This window comes from Triticum aestivum, chromosome 7B (assembly GCF_018294505.1).
Source record: "Triticum aestivum cultivar Chinese Spring chromosome 7B, IWGSC CS RefSeq v2.1, whole genome shotgun sequence".
In the NCBI taxonomy this organism is placed as follows: Eukaryota; Viridiplantae; Streptophyta; class Magnoliopsida; order Poales; family Poaceae; genus Triticum; species Triticum aestivum.
In genome coordinates, this window is record NC_057813.1 from 381,174,214 (window position 1) to 381,197,299 (window position 23,086).

The following is a 23,086-nucleotide window of genomic DNA, read 5'->3' on the forward strand; positions in this document are numbered from 1 at the left end:
GAATATCTTGGCCTCAACACAAGTGTAGGTGGTTCTCTCTCAGAAAATGTATGCTGGAAGTGTAGGCACGTTCTGATGGCTCTCTCCACGAATGAAGAGTGGGTGGAGGGGTATATATAGCCTCCACACAAAATCTAACCGTTACACACAACTTGCCAAACTCGGTGGGACCGAATTGAGAAACTCGGTCGGACCGATTCAGCAAATCTAGTGACCGTTAGGATTTTCGGTGGGACCGACATGCAACTCGGTAGGACCGATATGGTTAGGGTTAGGGCATAACGTAATCTCGGTGAGACCGATTACACAAACTCGGTAGGACCGATTTTGGTAATAAGCTAACCAGAGAGTTGGTCAGGCAAACTCGGTAGGACCGATTACACAAACTCGGTGGGACCAATTTTGGTAATAAGTTAACCAGAGAGTTTGCATTGTAATCTCAGTAGTACCGATTACACAAACTCAGTGGGATCGATTTTGGTAATGGACATACACAGAGAGATTACAATCCCATCTCGGTGAGACTGAGATCCCTATCGGTGAGACCGATTTGCCTAGGGTTTGTGGCAGTGGCTAAGACATCTGAACTCGGTGGCGCCGGATAGAAAGAATCCGTGAGGCCGGGTTGGACTTTTGGTTTAGGACATATGTGGATGTGAGAAAGTAGTTGAGGGCTTTGGAGCATATCACTAAGCACTTTGAGCAAGCAAGCCATTAAGCAACACCTCATCCCTTCTTGATAGTATTGGCTTTTCCTATAGACTCAATGTGATCTTGGATCACCAAAATATAAAATGTAGAGTCTTGATCTTGGAGCTTGAGCCAATCCTTTGTCCTTAGCATCTTGAAGGGGTTCCACATCCTCTAGTCCATGCCACTCCATTGTTGAACTTGTCTAAAACATACTAGGTAGAATGGTTAGTCCAACAAGAGATATGTAGGCATTAATTACCAAAATCACCCAGGGAGCACTTGTGCTTTCAGATGAGGATGGTGATGATGATGATGGTGATGTTGATGAAGACGATGGCCGCGGCGATGGTTCCCCCGATGGCACTCCGTCGCCACCGAGAGAGAGTGGGGAGGTTCTCCCCCTTGAGATGCCTCCTCCATGGACTCCCTCCTAGATGGGGAGAGGTTCTCCCTCTGTTCCTTGGCCTCCATGGAGATGATGGCCGCTCCGGGATCCTCCTCCATGGCCTCTGGCGATGATGGCCCCCTCCGGCACGGTGCCAGAGAGGGCCTAGATTGGTCTTCGTGGCTACAGAGGCTTACGACGGCACAACTCCCGATCTAGGTTTCTTTTCGGGGATTTCTGTATTTATAGGAATATTTTGTGTTGGTTTCACGTTAGGGGGGTCCACGAGTCTACCGCAACACTACTAGGGAAAACCTTATACACAGAAGCTTACCGGTAGCAATGGTCGAAAACATGAGCTACTACTATGTACCAGTAGCGCGTTGTTTAAAAGATAGCTACTACTACTCAATTAGGAGTACTGCGTGCTACGTCTTGAGCTTGCGTTGGTTTTCCTTGAAGAGGAAAGGGTGATGCAGCAATAGTAGCGTAAGTATTTCCCTCAGTTTTTGAGAACCAAGGTATCAATATAGTAGGAGGCTCCTCAAAAGTCCCACGCACCTACACAAACAAACAAAGAACTTGCAACCAACGCAATAAAGGGGTTGTCAATCCCTTCACGGCCACTTGCGAAAGTGAAATCTGATAGAGATAGTATGATAAGATAAATATATTTTTGGTATTTTATAATATAGATTGGAAAAGTAAAGATGCAAATAAAAGTAGATTGAAAGCTTATATGATAAAAGATAGACCCGGGGGCCATAGGTTTCACTAGTGGCTTCTCTCAAGATAGCATAAGTATTACGGTGGGTGAACAAATTACTATCGAGCAATTGATAGAAAAGCGAATAATTATTAGATTATCTAGGCATGATCATGTATATAGGCATCACGTCCGCGACAAATAGACCGATTCCTGCCTGCATCTACTACTATTACTCCACACATCGACCGCTATCCAGCATGCATCTAGAGTATTAAGTTCATAAGAACAGAATAACGCATTAGGAAAGATGACATGATGTAGAGGGATAAACTCAAGCAATATGATATGAACCCCATCTTTTTATCCTTGATGGCAACAATACAATACGTGCCTTGCAACCCCTGCTGTCACTGGGTAAGGACACCGCAAGATTGAACCCAAAGCTAAGCACTTCTCCCATGGCAAGAAAGATCAATCTAGTAGGCCAAACCAAACTGATAATTCGAAGAGACTTGCAAAGATAACTCAATCATACATAAAAGAATTCAGAAGAGATTCAAATATTTCTCATAGATAAACTTGATCATAAACCCACAATTCATCGGATCTCAACAAACACACCGCAAAAAGAGTTACATTGAATAGTCTCCACAAGAGAGGGGGAGAACATGGTATTGAGATCCAAAAAGAGAGAAGAAGCCATCTAGCTAATAACTATGGACCCGAAGGTCTGTGGTAAACTACTCACAACTCATCGGAGGGGCTATGGTGTTGATGTAGAAGCCCTCCGTGGTCGATTCCCCCTCCGGCGGAGCGCCGGCGAAGGCTCCAAGATGGGATACCGCGGATACGGAAGGTTAGGGCGGTGGAAATTGTTTCTCGTTGACTCCCTGGATGTTTTCGGGGTACGTGGGTATATATAGGAGGAAGAAGTAGGTCGGTGGCCGCCCGAGGGGCCTTCAAGACACGGGCGTGCCTAGAGGGGGTGAGTGCGCCCTCCTATCTCGTGGCCGCCTTGGCTGCTTCTTGGCTTGCAGTCCAAGTCCTCTGGATCATGTTCGTTCCAAAAATCACGCTCCCGAAGGTTTCATTCCGTTTGGACTCCGTTTGATATTACCTTTCCTTCGAAATACTGAAATAGGCAAAAAAAACAGCAATACGGGTTGGGCCTCCAGGTAGTAGGTTAGTCCCAAAAATGATATAAATGTGTAAAATAAAGCCCATAAACATCCAAAAGGGGTAATATAATAGCATGGAACAATCAAAAATTATAGATACATTGGAGACGTATCAAGCATCCCCAAGCTTAATTCCTACTCGTCCTCGAGTAGGTAAATGATAAAAACAAATTTTTTGATGTGGAATGCTACCTAGCATAATTCTCAATGTAATTTTCTTTATTGTGGCATGAATGCTTAGATCCAAATGATTCAAAATAAAAGTTCATATTGATAAAAGAAATAGTATTACTTCAAGCATACTAATCAAAGCAATCATGTCTTCTCAAAATAACATGGCTAAAGAAAGTTCATCCCTACAAAATCATATAGTTAGGCTATGCTTCATTTTTGTCACACAAAATGTTCCCAAATTCTACACCTCCGATGACAAGCCAAGCAATTGTTTCGTACTTAATAATCTCAAACTTTTTCAACCTTCACGCAATACATGAGCGGGAGCCATGGATATAGCACTATGGGTGGAATAGAATATGATGATGGGGATTGTGTGGAGAAGACAAAAAAAGAGAAAGTCTCACATTGATGAGGATAATCAACAGGCTATGGAGATGCCCATCAGTTGATGTCAACATGAGGAGTAGGGATTGCCATGCAACGGATGCACTAGTGCTATAAATGAATGAAAGCTCAACAAAAGAGAACTAGTGGGTGTGCATCCAACTTGCTTGCTCAGGACGACCTATGGCATTTGAGGAAGCCCATCGTAGGAATATACAAGCCAAGTTCCATAATGAAAAAATCCCACTAGTATATGAAAGTGACAACATATGAGACTCACTATATGAAGGACATGGTGCTACTTTGAAGCACAATATATGAGACTCGCTATATGAAGGACATGGTGCTACTTTGAAGCACAAGTGTGGAAAAAGAGATAGTAACATTGCCCCTTTTATTTATTTTCTTTTTTTCTTTTTCTTTTTTTCTTTTTTTTCTTTCTTTTTTTTTCTTTGGCCTTTCTTTTTTTTCTTTAGGACAATGCTCTAATAATGATGATCATCACACTTTTATTGATTACAACATATGAATTACAACTCGAAACTTGAACAAGATATGACTCTATATGAATGCCTCCGGCGGTGTACCGGGATGGTGTAATGAATCAAGAGTGACATGTATGAAAAACTATGCATGGTGGCTTTGCAACAAATACAATGTCAACTACATGATCATGCAATGGCAATATGACAAAAGTAATGTATGTCATGATGATAAACGGAACGGTGGAAAGTTGCATGGCAATATATCTCGGAATGGCTATGGAAATGCCATAATAGGTAGGTATGGTGGCTGTTTTGAGGAAGATATAAGGAGGTTTATGTGTGATAGAGCGTATCATATCACAGGGTTTGGATGCACCGGCGAAGTTTGCACCAACTCTCAAGGTGAGAAAGGGCAATGCACGGTACCGACGAGGCTAGCAATGATGGAAAGGTAAAAGTTTGTATAATCCATGACTCAGCATTAGTCAAAAGAACTCGTATACTTATTGCAAAAATTTAGAAGTCATCAAAAACCAAGCACTATGCGCATGCTCCTAGAGGGAAAGATTGGTAGGAAAAGACCATCGCTCGTCCCCGACAGCCACTCATAAGGATGCACAATCCAAGTACACTTCATGTTTCAAATTTGTTACACAACTTTAACCATATGTGCATGCTACGGGACTTGATAACTTCAACACAAGCATTCTTTAAATTCATAATCACCCAACTCCATATCTCAAAACAATTATCAAGTATCAAATTGATCATAGCATCCAATTCACTTCCTATGATAGTTTTTATTATACCCAACTTGGATGCCTACCATTCTAGGACCAATTTTACAACCATAGAAAATACCATTCTGTTCTAAGAGACTCTAAAAATAATACTCCCTCCATCCGGAAATACTTGTCGGAGAAATGCATAAAAATGGATGTATCTAGAACTAAAATGCGACTAGATACATCCATTCCTCTGACAAGTATTTCCGGACGGAGGGAGTATAAGTGAAGCATGAGAGACTAGCAATTTCTACAAAATTAAGCCACCGTCGTGCTCTACAAGATATAAGTGAAGCACTAGAGCAAAAACTACCTAGCTCAAAAGATACAAGTGAGGCACATAGAGTATTCTAATAAATTTCAATCAAGTGGGCTTCTCCCAAAAGGTGTGTACAGCAAGGATTATTGTGGAAAACTAAAAATCAAATACTAATATCATACACGACGCTCCAAGCAAAACACATATCATGTGGCGAATAAAAATATAGCTCCAAGTAAAGTTACCAATGAACGAAGACGAAAGAGGGGATGCCTTCCCGGGGCATCCCCAAGCTTAGGCTTTTGGCTATTCTTGAATATCTTGGGGTGCCATGGGCATCCCCAAGCTTAGACTTTTGCCACTCCTTATTCCATAATCCATCAAATTTTTACCCAAAACTTGAAAACTTCACAACACAAAACTCAACAGCAAATCTCATAAGCTCCGTTAGTGAAAGAAAACAAAACCACCACATAAGGTACTGTAATGAACTTATTCTTTATTTATTTTGGTGTTAAACCTACTGTATTCCAAGTTCTCTATGGTTCATACCACTCAATACTAGCCATAGATGCATCAAAATAAGAAAACAACACACAAAAAGCAGAATTTGTCAAAAACAGAACAGTCTGTAGAAATCTGTAACTAACGCAAACTTCTGGAACTCTAAAACTCCTACAAAAATAGTAAGTCCTGGAAAAAAATTCGATTGATCCACAGCAAAAAGAATCAACGCAAAAGCACGTTTTTGTAATTTAACAAAACTAATTTCATACGCACAAAGTTTCTGTTTTTCAGCAGAATCAAATTAACTATCACCATAGGTTATCCTATAGATTCTACTTGGCACAAACACTAACTAAAACATAAAAACACATCTAAACAGAAGGTAGATGCAAAATTTATTACTAAACAGAAAGAAAAACAAAAAACACAAATAAAATTGGGTTGCCTCCCAACTAGCGCTATCGTTTAACGCCCCTAGCTACGCATAAAAGCGAAGATAGATCTAAGTAGTGCCATCTTTGGCACTCAAATCTTCAATAGAGCACTTATAATCTTTAGGGGTTTCTCCCTTTTTAGCAATGATTAACCCTTTAGGCAAAAATTCAAGAAATACATTTGTATCAAAAGGTTCCTTAATGATAGAGAGGCAATTGGGATGAACACTTCTGGATTTGAGATCCGCATCTCCCTTACTAGAAGATTCATCCTTATTTTTAGGAACATAAATAAATTTGGCAGTTTTGGTAGGAGGTTTTGGAGTGTTTTTCACGGAAGAAAACGCCAAACCTAAGTTGGTAATGATATCCTCAAGTTTACCGATTCTTGCAGAATCTAGATCTATTTTTTCATTAACTATAGGTTCTTTCTCTTTAAGATTTTTCAAAGTGACTCCAACCCTAGATCCGTATTGGGTAATCTGATTATGAATCTTTTTATCCAAATTTTCAATCAACTCAATAGCGGCAACTTTATTTTCAATAATTTCAAGTCGTTGCATCACATGTTCTAAAGTTAAAACAGTTCCATTAACCAAAAGAGGTGGCGGGCCAAACAAATCTAACATAGCATTATAAGCATCAAACGTATGGCTACTCAAGAAATCCCCTCTGGTAATGGTATCAAGAACGCGTCTATTCCAAGGAGTAATGCCCACATAAAAACTGTGATGAAGTACGGAAGTAGAAAGCTTCCTAGTAGATTTATTTTGAGCATTGCAAATTCTATGCCAAGCATCTTTTAAATTTTCTCCTTCCCTTTGCTTAAAATTAAGAATTTCATGTTCGGGAGTGATAACAAATATAGGAGGACTAGCCATAACGACAAGGTAAACGATCTAACACACGACCAAATGGAAAAACGCAAGCGAAAGAGAGAGGAGAAGATTGGGAAGAGAGGGCGAATAAAACGGCAAGGGTGAAGTGGGGGAGAGGAAAACGAGAGGAAAATGGCAAATAATGTAAATGCGAGGGAGATGAGTTTGTGATGGGTACTTGGTATGTCTTGACTTGAGCAAAGACCTCCCCGGCAACGGCGCCAGAAATCCTTCTTGCTACGTCTTGAGCTTGTGTTGGTTTTCCTTGAAGAGGAAAGGGTGATGCAGCAATAGTAGCATAAGTATTTCTCTCAGTTTTTGAGAACCAAGGTATCAATCCAGTAGGAGGCTCCTCAAAAGTCCCACGCACCTACACAAACAAACAAAGAACTCGCAACCAACGCAATAAAAGGGGTTGTCAATCCCTTCACAGCCACTTGCGAAAGTGAAATCTGATAGAGATAGTATGATAAGATAAATATATTTTTGGTATTTTATAATATAGATTGGAAAAGTAAAGATGCAAATAAAAGTAGATTGAAAGCTTATATGATAAAAGATAGACCCGGGGGCCATAGGTTTCACTAGTGGCTTCTCTCAAGATAGCATAAGTATTACGGTGGGTGAACAAATTACTATCGAGCAATTGATAGAAAAGCGAATAATTATGAGATTATCTAGGCATGATCATGTATATAGGCATCACGTCCGCGACAAGTAGACCGACTCCTGCCTGCATCTACTACTATTACTCCACACATCGACCGCTATCCAGCATGCATCTAGAGTATTAAGTTCATAAGAACAGAGTAACGCATTAAGAAAGATGACATGATGTAGAGGGATAAACTCAAGCAATATGATATGAACCCCATCTTTTTATCCTTGATGGCAACAATACAATACGTGCCTTGCAACCCCTGTTGTCACTGGGTAAGGACACCGCAAGATTGAACCCAAAGCTAAGCACTTCTCCCATGGCAAGAAAGATCAATCTAGTAGGCCAAACCAAACTGATAATTCGAAGAGACTTGCAAAGATAACTCAATCATACATAAAAGAATTCAGAAGAGATTCAAATATTTCTCATAAATAACTTGATCATAAACCCACAATTCATCGGATCTCGACAAACACACCGCAAAAAAGAGTTACATCGAATAGATCTCCACAAGAGAGGGGGAGAACATGGTATTGAGATCCAAAAAGAGAGAAGAAACCATCTAGCTAATAACTATGGACTCGAAGGTCTGTGGTAAACTACTCACAACTCATCGGAGGGGCTATGGTGTTGATGTAGAGGCCCTCCATGGTCGATTCCCCCTCCGGTGGGGCGCCGGCGAAGGCTCCAAGATGGGATCTCGCGGATACAGAAGGTTACGGTGGTGGAAATTGTTTCTCGTTGGCTCCCTGGATGTTTTTGGGATACGTGGGTATATATAGGAGGAAGAAGTAGGTTGGTGGCCACCCGAGGGGCCCACGAGACAGGGGGACGCGCCTAGAGGGGGTGGGCGCGCCCTCCTATCTCATGGCCGCCTCGGCTGCTTCTTGGCTTGCACTCCAAGTCCTCTGGATCACATTCGTTCCAAATATCACGCTCCTGAAGGTTTCATTCCGTTTGGACTCCGTTTGATATTCCTTTTCTTCGAAATACTGAAATAGGCAAAAAAACAGCAATACGGGCTGGGCCTCCGGTTAGTAGGTTAGTCCCAAAAATGATATAGGTGTGTAAAATAAAGCCCATAAACATCCAAAAGGAGTAATATAATAGCATGGAATAATCAAAAATTATAGATATGTTGGAGACGTATCAGCGCATTACACGCAAAAATTGCTACTACTATAACTGCCACACCGTTGCCGGCAGGCTACGTATAGTAGTAGCGTTGGTACACGGACAACGCTACTGCTATTGGTCTTAGCAGTAGCGCTCGTCCTGGGAACGCGCTACTGCTATGCGGGACTTATCCCCAAATTTTCCTCCCCCGCGCCCCGACCATCTTCTCTTCTTCCCCTTACTCTCTGCCGCCTCGCTCCTCCGCCGCCGCCACATTGCAGTCGCCGCCATCATCCTCGGTATGCCCTCCTCCCTCCTCTCCCTCCTCCTCCCACCGTTCCCTCCTCCCTCCTCCTTCGGCTGCCCCCTCCTCCTCTCTCCTCCCTCCTCCTTCGGTCGTCCCCTTCTCCCACCCCGTCCTTCCCCTGCTGCTCTCTCCCCACTCCTCCTCCTCCCTCCTTCCTCCCCCTCCTCCTCTCTACTCCCTCCCCCCACCCCCTGCTCCCTCCTCCCTCCCTCATCTCTCCTCACTCTGTTCTTGCATAGAGTAGAATTTTTTAGTAAATTAGTATAAAATTCAAACTAGCTAGGTTAACTAGTTTAATTATCTAGGTTAATTAGGTTAACTAGCTAGGTTGACTAACTAGGTTATTTATAGTAAGTGCTTAATATAACTAGTTTATTTATAGCAAGTGCTTAATAGAACTAGTTTATTTATAGTAAGTGCTTAATATAATTAGTTTATTTATAGTAAGTGCTTAATAGAATTAGTTTATTTATAGTAAGTGCTTAAGAGCAACTCTAGCAGACCCAATGCAAACCCGCATAATTCCGGCGATTATACGGGCTCGACCCATTTTTCTGGCCAGAGCAGAGCCCGCATCGGTGTCCGGCCCATGAATATTTTTGCCGCAGCCCGCAAACGCAACCCCCGAGCCAGTATAACTATGGGTTTGCGGGGCAGATGCGGGTCAAAACCCTATCCCCCCGCCGCTGCGTTCCCCTCCAATTCCCCACCGCGTCGCTCGATTTGTCGTCGCCGATGAGCCTTCGACCGCCATGGATGACTCGGGGGATGAGGCGGAGCGCCGCCACCACGCCAGATCTGACGGCACGTGCAAGCGGGGGGCGCGTCGGTGGATCGACCAAGGTGCCCGGCCGCCGCCGGCATTCAACCGCCGCGAGCTCGAGGACTTCGATCTCGAGCTCGCCAGTCGCTGCCGTGCCTCCTCCGGCAACTGGTCCGCGGCGAGGTCATCCGGCCATGGGTCCACGGGGTGCTCATTCGCGGGCACATCGAGCTCGCTCGTTTCGGTGAAGAGGGAGACGGAGGAGGCTGTTCCCGATGCGCCGCCGTGCCGAGGCGTCATCGGGCCTAAGGACTACCTCCCCCCGGGGCAGGAGGAGCTCCTCGGGCATGTCATCCTCGAGCGGTCGGCGAGAGAGCGGGAGGAGATGGAAGAGCGCATCCGGCGCGAGCTCGAGTATGAGCGGCTCTTCTTCGAGATGGGTGTCATGGCATCGCAGGCGCATGCATCAAAGGAGGCTGACATGCGCATGATGAAGGCGGGGCAGGCGAAGCTCTACATCGACCTCGCGTCCGACTCCGACTGATCGCCGGCGGTGGGCAGCTACCGCAGGAGCTCCGATGAGCTCAATTTTGTTGCAGTGGTGCGGTAGCGTAGGCCCTGTCTAGCATCTCTGACCTTTATGTATGTATGTGACGTGTACGAACTTATTATGCAAAGAAGAACCATCTACGCGAGCGAGCTCCGGCGAGCAACTACTTAAATTTCTCGCGTGAAACAACTTTGTTTAAAAATTACGGGTTTGTTTGCGGTTTCTAGTCTGCGCCGCAATTTTCAGCCCGCATAAGCGCCCCCATGCGACCTGCAACCACAGTTTATAGGTCGGCAAAATGTGGGGTCTGCTAGAGTTGCTCTAATAGAATTAGTTTATTTATAGTAAGCGGTTAATATATTTTGTGTATGCAGAAATCAAGTTCGCCCCTGCCTCATCCCCGCAGTTGTCCCCATCGTCGACCCCTTACGACCTCTAGGTTAGAATAGCCAAATGATAATGTGTTGTAAATGTCGATGATAAAAATGCTAGTGCTATATAGTTGCCATGTCATTGATGGCGATGATGATGCATTATGAATATAGAGGATGTCTTGGTGTTCTTGTTTGCAATGTGCCTCCGAGTGGCCTATGTTTTACCGGAATGTTGATTCATTTCCATCCCGGCAAATTTTAGGCGCTCGATATGACTTGTCTTTAGCAAAGGTCATGCCGAAAATTTTCATGAATTTTAGCATGACTTGTGCTACAATGTAGGGCATATCGAGTGCTTGTGATTTGCCAGAACGGGAATTCAATGATATTTCGGAAAAACATAGGGCATTTTTCTATGTCATTGCTTGATATATGAAACGGGTTGAATTTAGGTCGATGTTTAATTAATGTTTCAACTACGAACATAGGAAATGTTCGACAACGAAAAGGAATTCGGTATGTGCGAATACTGTGAAGACGAGCGCGGCCTGTGCGACAGGTCTCACCTAGTTGGTGGTAGGCGCTTCAGCATCAAGCTGGATGACACCTTCGAAGTGGATACAGTAAGTCACAACCACAAGTATTTTTTCGTAATTAAGCATGACTTATGCTTCTTTTGCTTCAACTTATAATTTTAATTTTTTACTATTCTACTAGCGTATCCCCTGCCATGCAAGAATGTATGTCTTGGATAAGGTTGGTTTCAGTACTATAGGAACTATGGATGTAAAAAAGAGTTAACTTGAGGACCAAGCATGGTTATAGTTTTGCTGCAAAATTATACAATTGAGACACCTACACCCATTATAAATGCAAACAATGGAGAGCACTATGCAAAGCTTATGCACTTGAGCCTGATATGCTTATCACCTTTGATATTCATTCGGAAGATGATATTGAAGATAATATCGACATCTGGGTCAATGTGCAGACGCCTCCAGTTCTACCATTATGTGAGTTTCTCAACCATATTTATGTCTTGGATATTGTTTATTAAAAAAAGTTGACAACTAATTTCTATTGACAGCATATTTCCATTCAAGCAAACATGTCCGGCGCTTCGTAGACATGACCTACTACTGTCCCGGGGCTGAACTACTACGAGGAGATAAGTCATTATGTTTCATGGCTTGAGGATCTTCATACTGTCAAGACAAATTATTTTCCTAAACTTGAAAATCTTAGTACTCAAAATGTGCGAACAATAGTGTTCGTACAGAACTACGGTCACATCTATTTAGGAACGATGGTAAGAATTCTACTACTTGTCCTTAGTGCATCTTTTGCATACATTATTTTTTAAGCTAAACTTCATTGATAAGTATATTTCTACGATGTTCTTCAACAGGGACTCCCGATGATAGTTGTGCCTCAGTGGATCGAGGCTAAAGGTAGCATGTCCATGGTTAGCATACGGCCAAGACATCCTACATTGCACATGAGTGCATTCAGGATTTGAAAAAGCGAGCAAGTCTTAATAGTCAAAGACTGGAACAAAATTGTGAAGGATCGCAAAGAAGTACTAGGGGGCAGCAATCAGAAGCGCAACCCACAATTAGGATACAGGTTCATTTGCATGCTGCAGTATGATGAATCAGGAGTGCTACACATGTTCTATGCTATTTTACCTGAGAGAGAGTAGCAGGAGTGATTAGCTAGCTAGAATGAGCGTTGGTGGTGATGACTATGATGATTATTGTTAGCTAGTGTTGGTGGTGATTAGCTATGACAATGATGATAAAATAGTGTTGGTGGTAATAACTATGATAATTATTTGCTAGTGTTGTTGGTGATGATATGATGCAAGAGTTTTTTATATTAATATGATGATGATGATGAGTTATTATATCATTAGGTGAAAGAACCGTGGATTAGTTTCAAGTGGATGGATCCTAAGTGATCAAGTCATGGATTATCACGATAATCCATGACTTGGTCACTTATGATCCATCCATTTGAAACTAATTTGTGGTTCTTTCACCTAGTGATTTAACAACTCATTATAATGTAAAAACAATCTCTAAATTGCTACTGTATGAAAACTTGTATAAAGGTGTATGAATATGACCTAAAATTAAAAAAATAGAATACAGAATAATAGTAGCAGCGCGAGCAATGAGAAGTGCTACTAGTAATTACTAGTAGCGGCTGTTGCAGCACGCGCTATTACTAAGTAGATATAGCAGTAGCATGTGCCAACAAATGCTACTGCTAACCTTTAGCCGCGCCACTGATAGGCCAATAACTCGCGCTACTGCTAGGCTTTTCCCATGTAGTGCAAGGTCGGAGCACCCTCCGGGAGGGGGGGGGGTAGGGCGTGCCCTCCAACCTTCTGGTTGGCTCGAGACTCTTTTGGCCTAACTCTTTTGCTTCGGGGGCTTCTTCTGGTCCATAGATTTTCACATCATTTGGACTCCATTTGATATTCCTTTTCTGCGAAACTCAAAAACAAGAAAAAAAAATCAGAAACTGGCACTGGGCTCTAGATTAATAGGTTAGTCCCAAAAATCATATAAAATAGCATACAAATGCATATAAAACATCCATGATAGATAATATAATAGCATGGAACAATCAAAAATTATAGATACGTTGGAGACATATCACCCCTCCCTTGTTTTGCCAGCCCTAGGGAAGGAAAAGGGGGAGGGCGGGCCACTCTTGCCTTTCCCCCTCATGGGAGAAAGGAAAGGGGGCACCCTCCCCTGCCTTTCCCCGCACTCCAAATAAGGAAAGGGGGCGCGGCTTGGGAGGGACCCCAAGTAAGATTTCTCCTACTTGGGCGCCTCCTTTGGCTGCTCCTCCCTCCCTCCCACCTATATATATATATATATATATATATATATATATATATATATATATATATATATATACGGTGGCGCTAAACTAAGCCTGAGCGTAGAATTAGCTATTCTACTCTCCGGCCAGGCCGCGCGCATTGACTGCCTCCACTAGTTCCTCCACCTCCTCGTAATATATGTGGGAAATATGGTAAAGAACCAAAATGATACTCTGTTCCCACCTACCCGTAACAACCTTTACTAAATGTAGTAAAAGAAGTGATGCCAGTTACCACCAACGCTAATCGTATGCTCCACCCGTTGTGCCACTATCTAATCTTCCGCTCGGCCAACCACATCCATTACTGCTTGTAGTAATCGCTACTGGTATATGCGGCAACGTAATTAATTTCGTTACTGGTTACCCGACGCAGCACATCACTTCCCGCTCACGACAACTATTCACTAATGACAGTAAAGATGGTAGCATACAATGGTAACATCATTAATTCTATTACCGGCTGCATAGCGCTATACTTTTGCCTCGCAATCCCTCATCGCAAATGATAGTAATGGTGTTAGTATACTATGGTAACAAAATTAAGAAATTTACTAGTGATCAACCAGTCAAGTTCAAGAAAGAAATACGTTTTCTATTTTTCCAGTTAAATGGCAAAATCGTTACCGTACACCAATTACTAGACGTATAACAGGTATTAACACCCGGATTGTATATTAACCTAATTATCATCCACTACATTGCTAATTAAGTTAGGAGAAAGAAAATGGGAAAGTGACTAGTAACATACTTTTCTTAATTATTTAGTGAGAATAATGGGCCAGACAGTAAACCAATTAATCCCGTTACCATCTTCCTCATGTCTCATTACTATGCCCATGAAAGTAGCAATTTTGTATCTAGAAGCCCGCATATGGTGGCACGGCGTGGATCTGCGCGTGAGGCAGTAACCAAAAAAACTCCGTTACTATATGTTTCCTAGAATTTACTAGCAGGTGGGGGGGGAAAGAGCGATTAGGACAAGCAGTTTGTGCGACTTGGCCAGGCGGTGTGCGCGAGATGGGCGGAGCGCATTATTAGTGTTGTACGCGCAGGCTTAGTTTAGCACACCTATATATATATATATATATATATATATATATATATATATATATATATATATATATATATATATATATATATGGGGGGGGAGGGGCGCCTAGCACACAACAGACAACTTCCTAGCCGTGTGCGACGCCCCCGTCCACCGTTTACTTCGTAGGTCATATTTTCGTAGTGCTTAGGCGAAGCCCTGTGGAGATCGCATCACCATCACCGCCACCACATCGTCGTGCTGACGGAACTCATCTACTACCTCGACGTCTTGCTGGATCAAGAAGGCGAGGGACGTCACCGAGCTGAACGTGTGCAGAACGCGGAGGTGCCGTGCTTTCGGTACTCGATCGATTGAAGCGCGGAGAAGTTCGACTACATCAACCACGTTTTGAAACGCTTCCGCTTACGGTCTACGAGGGCACGTAGACAGACTCTCCCCCTCTCGTTGCTATGCATCTCCATGGATAGATCTTGCGTGTGCGTAGAAATTTTTTTGTTTTCCATGCAACGTTTCCCAACAAGTAGACCATTATGACTTCCTCTTGGGTAGTGTTAGGGTAGGTCATAGTGACATGTAAAACCCAGATTGAGCCCTTGTCTTCGCAAGCGCTTTGAAGTGGGGGTATCACACCCTAAGTGCAGAACCTTCAAGCTGGATTGTCCTGTTTGTGAAGCAAGTGCCACGTCAAACTTGTGTATTGGATATTTAAGCATCAAAATACCATTTCATACATATATTAGGGCCACATGCAAGTAGGGGAGGTGTTCTGACCCTCCCTCGTGTGGTTTCCGACGATGTGCCGATCCATGGGGCCCGCTTGGTTTACGCCTTTGGCCGACCTCGAGGGGGGGTAGACTATGGTGACTTCCTCTTGGTTTGTGTTAGGGTAGATCATAGTGACATGTCAAATCAAGATTAAGCACCTGATTTCACAAGATTCCTTGTCGTGGCCTCGAAGTGGGGGTGTCGCACGCTAAGTGCAGAACCTTCGTGTTGGACGTCCTGTTTGTGAAGCAAGTGCCACATCAAAGTTGTGGTACTGGATATTTAAACATCACACCACTCTTTCTTACATATATTAGGGCCATATGCATGTGGGGGAGTTGTTCAGACCCTCCCTCGCGCGCGCCGATCCGTAGGGCCCGTTTGGTCTACACCTTTGACCGGCTTCGAGATGGGGGTAGACCATGGTGGCTTCCTCTTGGTTTTTGGGGTAGGTCATACTAACATGTCAAACCATGATTGAGGACCTGTCTTTAGAAGATTCCAACATGTTACCTCGAAGTGCGGGACTCACACTCTAAGTCCACAACCTTCGTGTCGAATTGTCCTATTTTTCGTTGCTTAAGGTCTTGTGACCAATTATAACACACACAAAGAGGATATATGATTCAGATGGAATCACCACTTTTTAGAAAAGCTAGGGGTAGACGTTTCTGGGCTTACCGAACAGGGGACTCATAAAATCGTGTGAATTGGGTAAGAACAACTTATCCTTTTGTGCATTATACTAATATGGGTATGCTATAGGGTGTGAAGAGGCTAAGGTAACACCATAACTTTAAAGTGGACATAAATTGAGGGCATCGAAAGTGCGATGAAAACTAGTCGGGAGAGAATGCGTGAGAAAGAGAGGGGAAAGAAATAAAATGCAAAATAAGTAAACATGAATGCAATGAAAACATCAAAAAGTCAAATTTGCATATCCAATAAAGTTTTGCAAAAATAGGTCGACTATAAACCGAGTACTTTATATCGGCCACTCGGCTTACATTTAGTGTAAGTCGAGAACCGTTATGACCACACTCGGCTTATAGGGTACGACATCATAGAGCAGTCAACCACCTCCGTGATGGCCACGTGGTAGGGAACTATAACGAGTCTTTCTGTAAGCTGAGGTCTTTTGGGGATATATGTCAAGGAGCATATGTAAGCCGAATGTCATTTAGATCCCTACTCGGCTTACTGTTAGCTAAGCTGTGTTTTCTTTTCTCTCGTGCGCTCTTTAGTTTGTACTCGTCTTACCCTAACCTAAGGCGAGTACGCGATAAAAGACACTCGACTTATACATTGACACATGACGACGTGCATTTTTCCTGTAGTATTAGATCAGAAACCAACGCCAGACTAGAATTCGACTGTCTCAAATTGAGAATTTAGTGGACTGGCATGTAGCTGGTCCCTAACATTGAAGATATAGAGTCATCCTGATGTAATCTTTCTTTGTCCGGAAGCAATGGACATATGCATAGATTGGATGCGTATCATTAGATGCTTGTATCACTTTATGCAATATCCCTACATCTACGGGCTGGTATGGAAATTCCCTACCTAATCCCCCCCCCCCCCCTCCCCCTCCCAATTTCGGGGATGGGCCCCTTCCTCCCCATGTCTTCATTCACAATCATTCATGTTTGTCATTACGGTAACATGATTGCTAAATCTTAGGCGACTGAGACTTTGCTATATTCTTGAGATCTTATGTGGAGATCCATATATGCTTTTTCTTTTAGATTTTTATTTATTTTTATATATTCTGTTACTTGATTGAGACTTGGTTAAGTCTCAGTCGACTGAGATCTAGCCACACCCTTACATTAAAACATTACTAGCATTGCACATAAACCACATCCTTTATCGAGAGGGCAAACACAATACCACGGTGATACTGAGACGAACGCTTGAATACAAACGGTTAAAGCTCACTCAGGGTAGTGGTAGTATGGTACACAAAATGCACATGACACGAGCGCTGTTTTGTAGGTTAACTACGCGGTACACCGTACAGCTAGCACGTAATTTGTGCTAGAGCCCATCACCATCTACGGCACTAGCTTCTTCGCCGCCGGTTTCCGGCCGGGTTTGGGCCTGGCCTCCTGCAGCATGGACAGCACGTCCCTCATCGACGGCCGGTCCTGCGGGCACCGGCTCGTGCACAGCAGCGCCACCCGCAGCACCAGCGCCATCTCCTCCCGCGCCGGCTCGCTGTTGCTGCTAACGTGCTCCATCACGTCGCGCAAGCCGCCGCCGCCGCCGGCGACCTTGGATCTCACCCAATCCACAATGTTGCTGCCCTCCCCGTACTCCGCCTCCACCGACTTCCGCCCGGTAAGAATCTCCAGCAGCACCACGCCGTAGCTGTACACGTCGCTCTTCTCGTCCACACGCAGTGTGTACGTGTACTCTGAGAAAAACACCAAGATGTTAATGGCGACGACGACGGCATTGATCAGCATCGGTCGATCGAAGCATGCGCGAGTCTCTGCTATGCTCACCTGGTGCGATGTAGCCGCAGGAGCCGGCAACGACGGACATTGGCGCGGCGCCCTGGAGAGCCTTGGCAACGCCGAAGTCGGCCACGCGGGCCTCCATGTCGGCGTCGAGGAGGATGTTGCTGGGCTTGAGGTCGCGGTGCGCCACCGCGGGCAGGCAGTCGTGGTGGAGGTAGCTCACGCCCTGCGCCACGCCGACGGCGATTCTGTACCGCGCGTCCCACTCCGGGCGCGCCTTCGGCGTCTTTCCCGCCGTGGCGCCGTGCAGGAGCTCGTCGAGGCTGCCGTTGGGCATGTACTCGTAGAGCAGCATCGTCGTCTCGCCGTTTGTGCACACCCCGAGCAGCCGAACGATGTTGCGGTGGCGGAGGTGGCCAAGCATCTCCACCTCGGCGAGCACCCTCTCGTTGCCGTCGCCGCCGTCTTGTGTGTCCATTTGCTTCGCCGCGTGATCTGCGGCTGTCTCCTTTTGCGCCGGCGCTTGCCACAGCTTCTTCACGGCGATTACCTCGCCATTCGGCATCTTCGCCCGGTACACCGTTCCCGACGACCCGGCGCCGACGATGCCGTCGCTCCCCTCGACGCACCGTGCCACGTCGTCCGCTGTGAAGCTCAGCCTCTGAAACGCGGTCATCCTCCACGGCCCAACGACTACGTTAGGGCGTGCCCCTCCCGCTCCGCCGCTGCTCGCCGCCACCGAGTCGTCCTCCAGACATTGCAGCCAGCGCGCGGTGAGCGCCAGCACCACCATCCCGGCGAACGCCACTGCCACGGCTGACATCCACATTGCAGCGGTGTGGCGCGCTGAACCGCCCTCGCCGGGAGTCGGCGACCGCGAGGCCGTCCCAACCGGTGCTAAATGGTTGAAAGACACGTCGAAGGTCTCCAGCGTAGTACAATTGGCGACGCCCGGCGGGATGCTGCCGGTAAGGACGTTCCAGGAGAGGTCCACCTCGGTGACCGACGGCAGCGCCGCGAGCACCGCTGGGATCTCGCCACTCAGGTTGTTGTGCTGCAGCCTCAAGCTCACCAGCCGCTTGCAGCTGCCAATGTCACCGGGGACCGCGCCGCTCAGCTCATTCCAGGCCAGCTCCAGCCTGTACAAGTTTGCGCACCCGGAGGTGCCAAACGGCGGGATTTCGCCGTCCAGAGCGCACTTGCTCGCCGCCAAGACTTGCAGCTTCGGTGCCCGCCACGTATTGCTCGGAAGCGTACCGCCGATCGGGTTGCCGGAGACGTTGAGGTACTCCAGGCTCGGGGAAATGACCAGATCAGCCGGAATGCCGCCGGTGAGCTCGTTGGAGCTCAAGTCCATGTACGTCAGGTTCTGCACCGCGCCGAAGCCGGACGGAATCGTGCCGGAGAGCCGGTTGGACTCGAGCCGAACCCGCCACAGCGACGAGCAGTTGGCGAGGCTCGCCGGGATGGCGGAGTCAAATCGGTTGGCGAAGAGTATGAGGCGGAGGAGTCGGTGATCGGTGCAGAGTCCCGACGGGATCGGGCCGGAGAGGGAGTTGGTCGACACGTCCAGGCGAACGAGCCGCCCGCTCGTACCGAGCGACTCCGGCAGCCTCCCGATGAGTGAGTTGTTCCACAGTTGCAGCACCTCGAGGTTGGGAAGCTCACCGATCGTCGCCGGGATCGTGGCGGAGAGGAAGTTGCTCATGAGGTTCAGCGTCGTGAGATTCGCGAGCTCGCCCAGACCGGCGGGTATAGCTCCGGCGAGCTGGTTGTCCGACAGGTCAAGAACCTGCAGTGCTCGGAGGCGCGACCACGGCGGCGGTATTGCGCCGGCTAGCCTGTTCTTGAATAGAAACAGAGATTCGAGCCGCGCGAGCCCGCCAAGCTCCGGCGGAAGCGAGCCGGACACATTTGCCGCGGCGATGTCGAGGTACCGGAGCTGCGTCAGCCCACCGAACTCCGCTGGTATGCCACCATTGTAGCCATTATACCCGACCTCAAGGTGTTCGAGCAGCGCGAGCTCGCCGAGCTCCTTCGGCAGCTGCCCTGAGAGGGCGTTCCCGGCGAGGTGCAGGAAGCGTAGCTGCCGAAGCTGCCCAACCTCGACCGGAATGCTCCCATTGAAGAAACTGCCCCCGAGGTTGAGGTGCTCGAGCCTCTGGAGCTCCCCGATGCCGCGGGGAAGCTGGCCCTCGAAGCAGTTGCTGTAGGCATCGAGTACGGAGAGGGAGCCGAGCCTGGCAATGCCGTCGGGGAAGGTGGAGTTGAAGAAGTTGTGGCTGATGTCAAGCTTCACAAGACGACGGAGCAAGAACACCGCCGGCGGGAGCTCCCCCGTGAAGGCGTTCCAGCTGAGGTTGAGCGAAGCCAGCGTCGGCGCGAGCAGCGCGGCGGCCGTGGGGGAGACGGTGCCGGATAGGTTGCGGCGAGACAGATCGACCCCGACGACGTCGCCGGTGGCCGCGTCGCACACGACGCCGGGCCATGCGCACCACGGAGGGGAGAGCGACCGGGTGGCGCCTGCGGAGGCCGCCGCGGCGTAAGTCCATGGACTGAGCGCGCCGGCCGGGTCGTTCAGGGAGGACTTGAGAGAGAGAAGCGCGAGCAGCGGGAGCGGCGCCGACGACGCGGTGGTGATGGTGAGGAGCGGGAGCAGAAGCAGGAGGCCATGGAAGGGGACCTGTGAGGCCATGGTGGTGGAGGTGTCGGCGGTGTGAGGAGGGGAGGCGATGGTAAAATGGAGGAAGGAAAGGTAATGGCGGTGTTGCACTGGTGCATGCACATCATGATGAGAGGCTCGGAAGGAGGAGGAGGAGGTGGTGGTGGAGGACAGGGAGAGTGGAGTGGAGAAGAGAGAGCGCGCCGTGGTGATGATGGCCATGGTCGGGCGGGCCTGGCTTTGCATGCAAGAAAGAGACGACTTTGCCTGCTGCTGGAGCAGCAGCCGCCATTGCTCTAGCTTTTTTCATGTGCCATACACATACCGCGCCAACTTGCGAGTGGTTATGGTGCTCTTATGGTTACTATACCCCGCCAACTTGCCAGTGGTTATGGTGCTCTTATGGTTACTACTAGGGGTTGGGGCGCGCCCGTGCCGCCCCTCTTGAGGCAGTCTTGTGCGTTTCAATCTTATCTAAGCACATTAGAAAGGCTACTTGGGTCCTGATCTCATCTTGGTTATGCATTCAGTGAATCATGTACATCAACATTAGCATATTTTAGTAGGAGAAGATTAGTTCAAAGATACAAATAGGCTTACTAACATATTCAAAATCATTCGTAATGTATCATAATGTGAGGACTATATAACCCATCAATCAATAATATGACAAACATTTTAAATTGGCTTGCATAACAAAGTTACAAATGATTCTCTGATGTATGGTCCCTTTTAGTTCTAACTCACCAACTGTTGTCAAAACAATAAGTTTCTTTGGAATACATAAGAACACAATATTCACTAACGGGGACATTTGACCGAAGTCCTCCAAATATATGCATTAGACAACAAAAATAGAAGCAGCGACACAAAATAGATATAAAGGACTAAGAGACGGCCTAAGTGCAGCGCCTTCCAGTAGAACAAATGCCGCCATGCCTCATTGGCGTCATGACGGACACATCCTGACAGTGTAGTGCCTCCATCAGTGGCTCAATGCCACGCCTCCTCACCTTGGTCATCTACTCACCGCCACTGCTGTCCGGTCGAGCAGGATATGTGAAAGCCCTGTAATACTTGAAAATGAGTGAAGATATTCAGTAAGATTTTTTATATAACAAAGTTTAGTAGTTCACTGGTTGGCCATTGTGAATCTAATATTTCGATCATTCTACGCTTCATTTTAAGAGAAATATTATCAGAACTAATACCCACACAGCTAATAAGGCAATATTGTAGTTGATGTTTTAATGATAAACATTGTAACTGGATTTTATTGCATATTTTAGAGTCCAGATAATGCAAGAGTAATGTTGGTCAGAACTCTTCCAGTCAGGTATATCGATAATTTGTATTATTGTTTCTAATTAATAATATATTGGGACAACCAGCTTTGAGCTTACAAGAAAAGGAAATTAATATATGCTAGGTAGCTAGTCATCTAGCCAATTCATCAGCGCGCTAGTGAGGTAAGTAATCCCTAAATTCAAAGTTACAATTTTATATTGTCAACAAGACTTTTGCTTCAAGAGGGATGTTCTAAGTTGCATCAGGACTTGAAGGCCTCGCCAGATACTAATTAGTACAACTGTAGTATCAAGAAGCAGATGATATATTAGATCTAGGGATTTATATGTGCATCAAATTAGCAATTGGTGTGATCCCAGAGCAGACGAAGCGGCAGACTCGGGAGTCATGGAACAAAGGCATGCAAATACATCTAGCAAAAGAAATGACATCCAAAGAGGAGAATGTAGAATTTGTAATCAAGGTATAGATTCACCTAAGCTGAAAGCACAAACGCAATTACATTCTTTTTGGGAGTAAATCATATCTAAACAGAGTTGATCTACAGGTTCTTGAAGAAACAATGGAACCGATAAAGAACAATATACTATAGAAAATAAACAAGACGAGTGAGAAAAAACATGGTGCAGAGTTGAGTAATTTAGCCATTTCCAATGACAAACTGAGTCGTGTCCCCCCCCCCCCCCCCCCCCCGCTTCTTCACGCAAACAACTTTCAACAGTACCTGCACACACCCAAACAAATACCCAACGCATGCAAGAGGGTTGTCAATCCCCTTGTACTTGTTAATTGTAAGGATTAATTCTGATAGTGGTAGATAGATAAATTGCAAAAGTAACTAAAAGTAAATAAATTGCAGCAAGGTTTTTAGGGTTTTAGCAATATGATGTGGATGGACCCGGGGGCCATAGCTTTCACTAGAGGCATGTCTCTCAAGAACATAGCAACGGTGGGTACAATAGTTAGTATTGGGCAATTGATTAAAAGAACGCATAGTTATGATGGTATTCATAGCATGATCAGTACATAGGCATTACATCCGTGACAAGTAGACTGAAATGATTCTGCATCTACTATTATTACTCCACTTCGAGGGCGCTTTTGTGCTTGCCTCTCTAGGTATTAAGTTCATAACGATTTAAGCATGATGACACAATATAGACAAAGTAAGACCAATCAATATGATCGAACCCCATCGTTTCACCCTTAGTACCAACAATACAAATATGTGCCTTGCTACCCCTTCTGTCACGAGGTGAGGACGCCGCAAGATTGAACCTACCACA

At 45.9% G+C, this 23,086-nt stretch overlaps 1 protein-coding gene across 1 annotated transcript; it reads right to left on the reverse strand.

Annotated features, from left to right (window-relative positions):
• Positions 1–17,266: 17,266 nt before the first annotated feature.
• Positions 17,267–20,822, reverse strand: LOC123159475 (leucine-rich repeat receptor-like protein kinase TDR). Its single transcript, XM_044577314.1, has 2 exons — positions 17,876–20,822; positions 17,267–17,784 (listed from the first exon to the last, which is right to left on the reverse strand). Exons 1-2 carry the CDS (start codon positions 20,736–20,738, stop codon positions 17,423–17,425), a joined length of 3,225 nt encoding a protein of 1,074 aa, XP_044433249.1. The 5' UTR covers positions 20,739–20,822; the 3' UTR covers positions 17,267–17,422.
• Positions 20,823–23,086: the final 2,264 nt, after the last annotated feature.

Coding starts and splice junctions, on each gene's coding strand:
- LOC123159475 (XM_044577314.1), bottom strand. CDS start 20,738: ATGCAAAGCCAGGCCCGCCCGACCATGGCCATCATCACCACGGCGCGC. Junction 17,785..17,875: donor CTGCGGCTACATCGCACCAG/GTGAGCATAGCA, acceptor TGTTTTTCTCAG/AGTACACGTACACACTGCGT.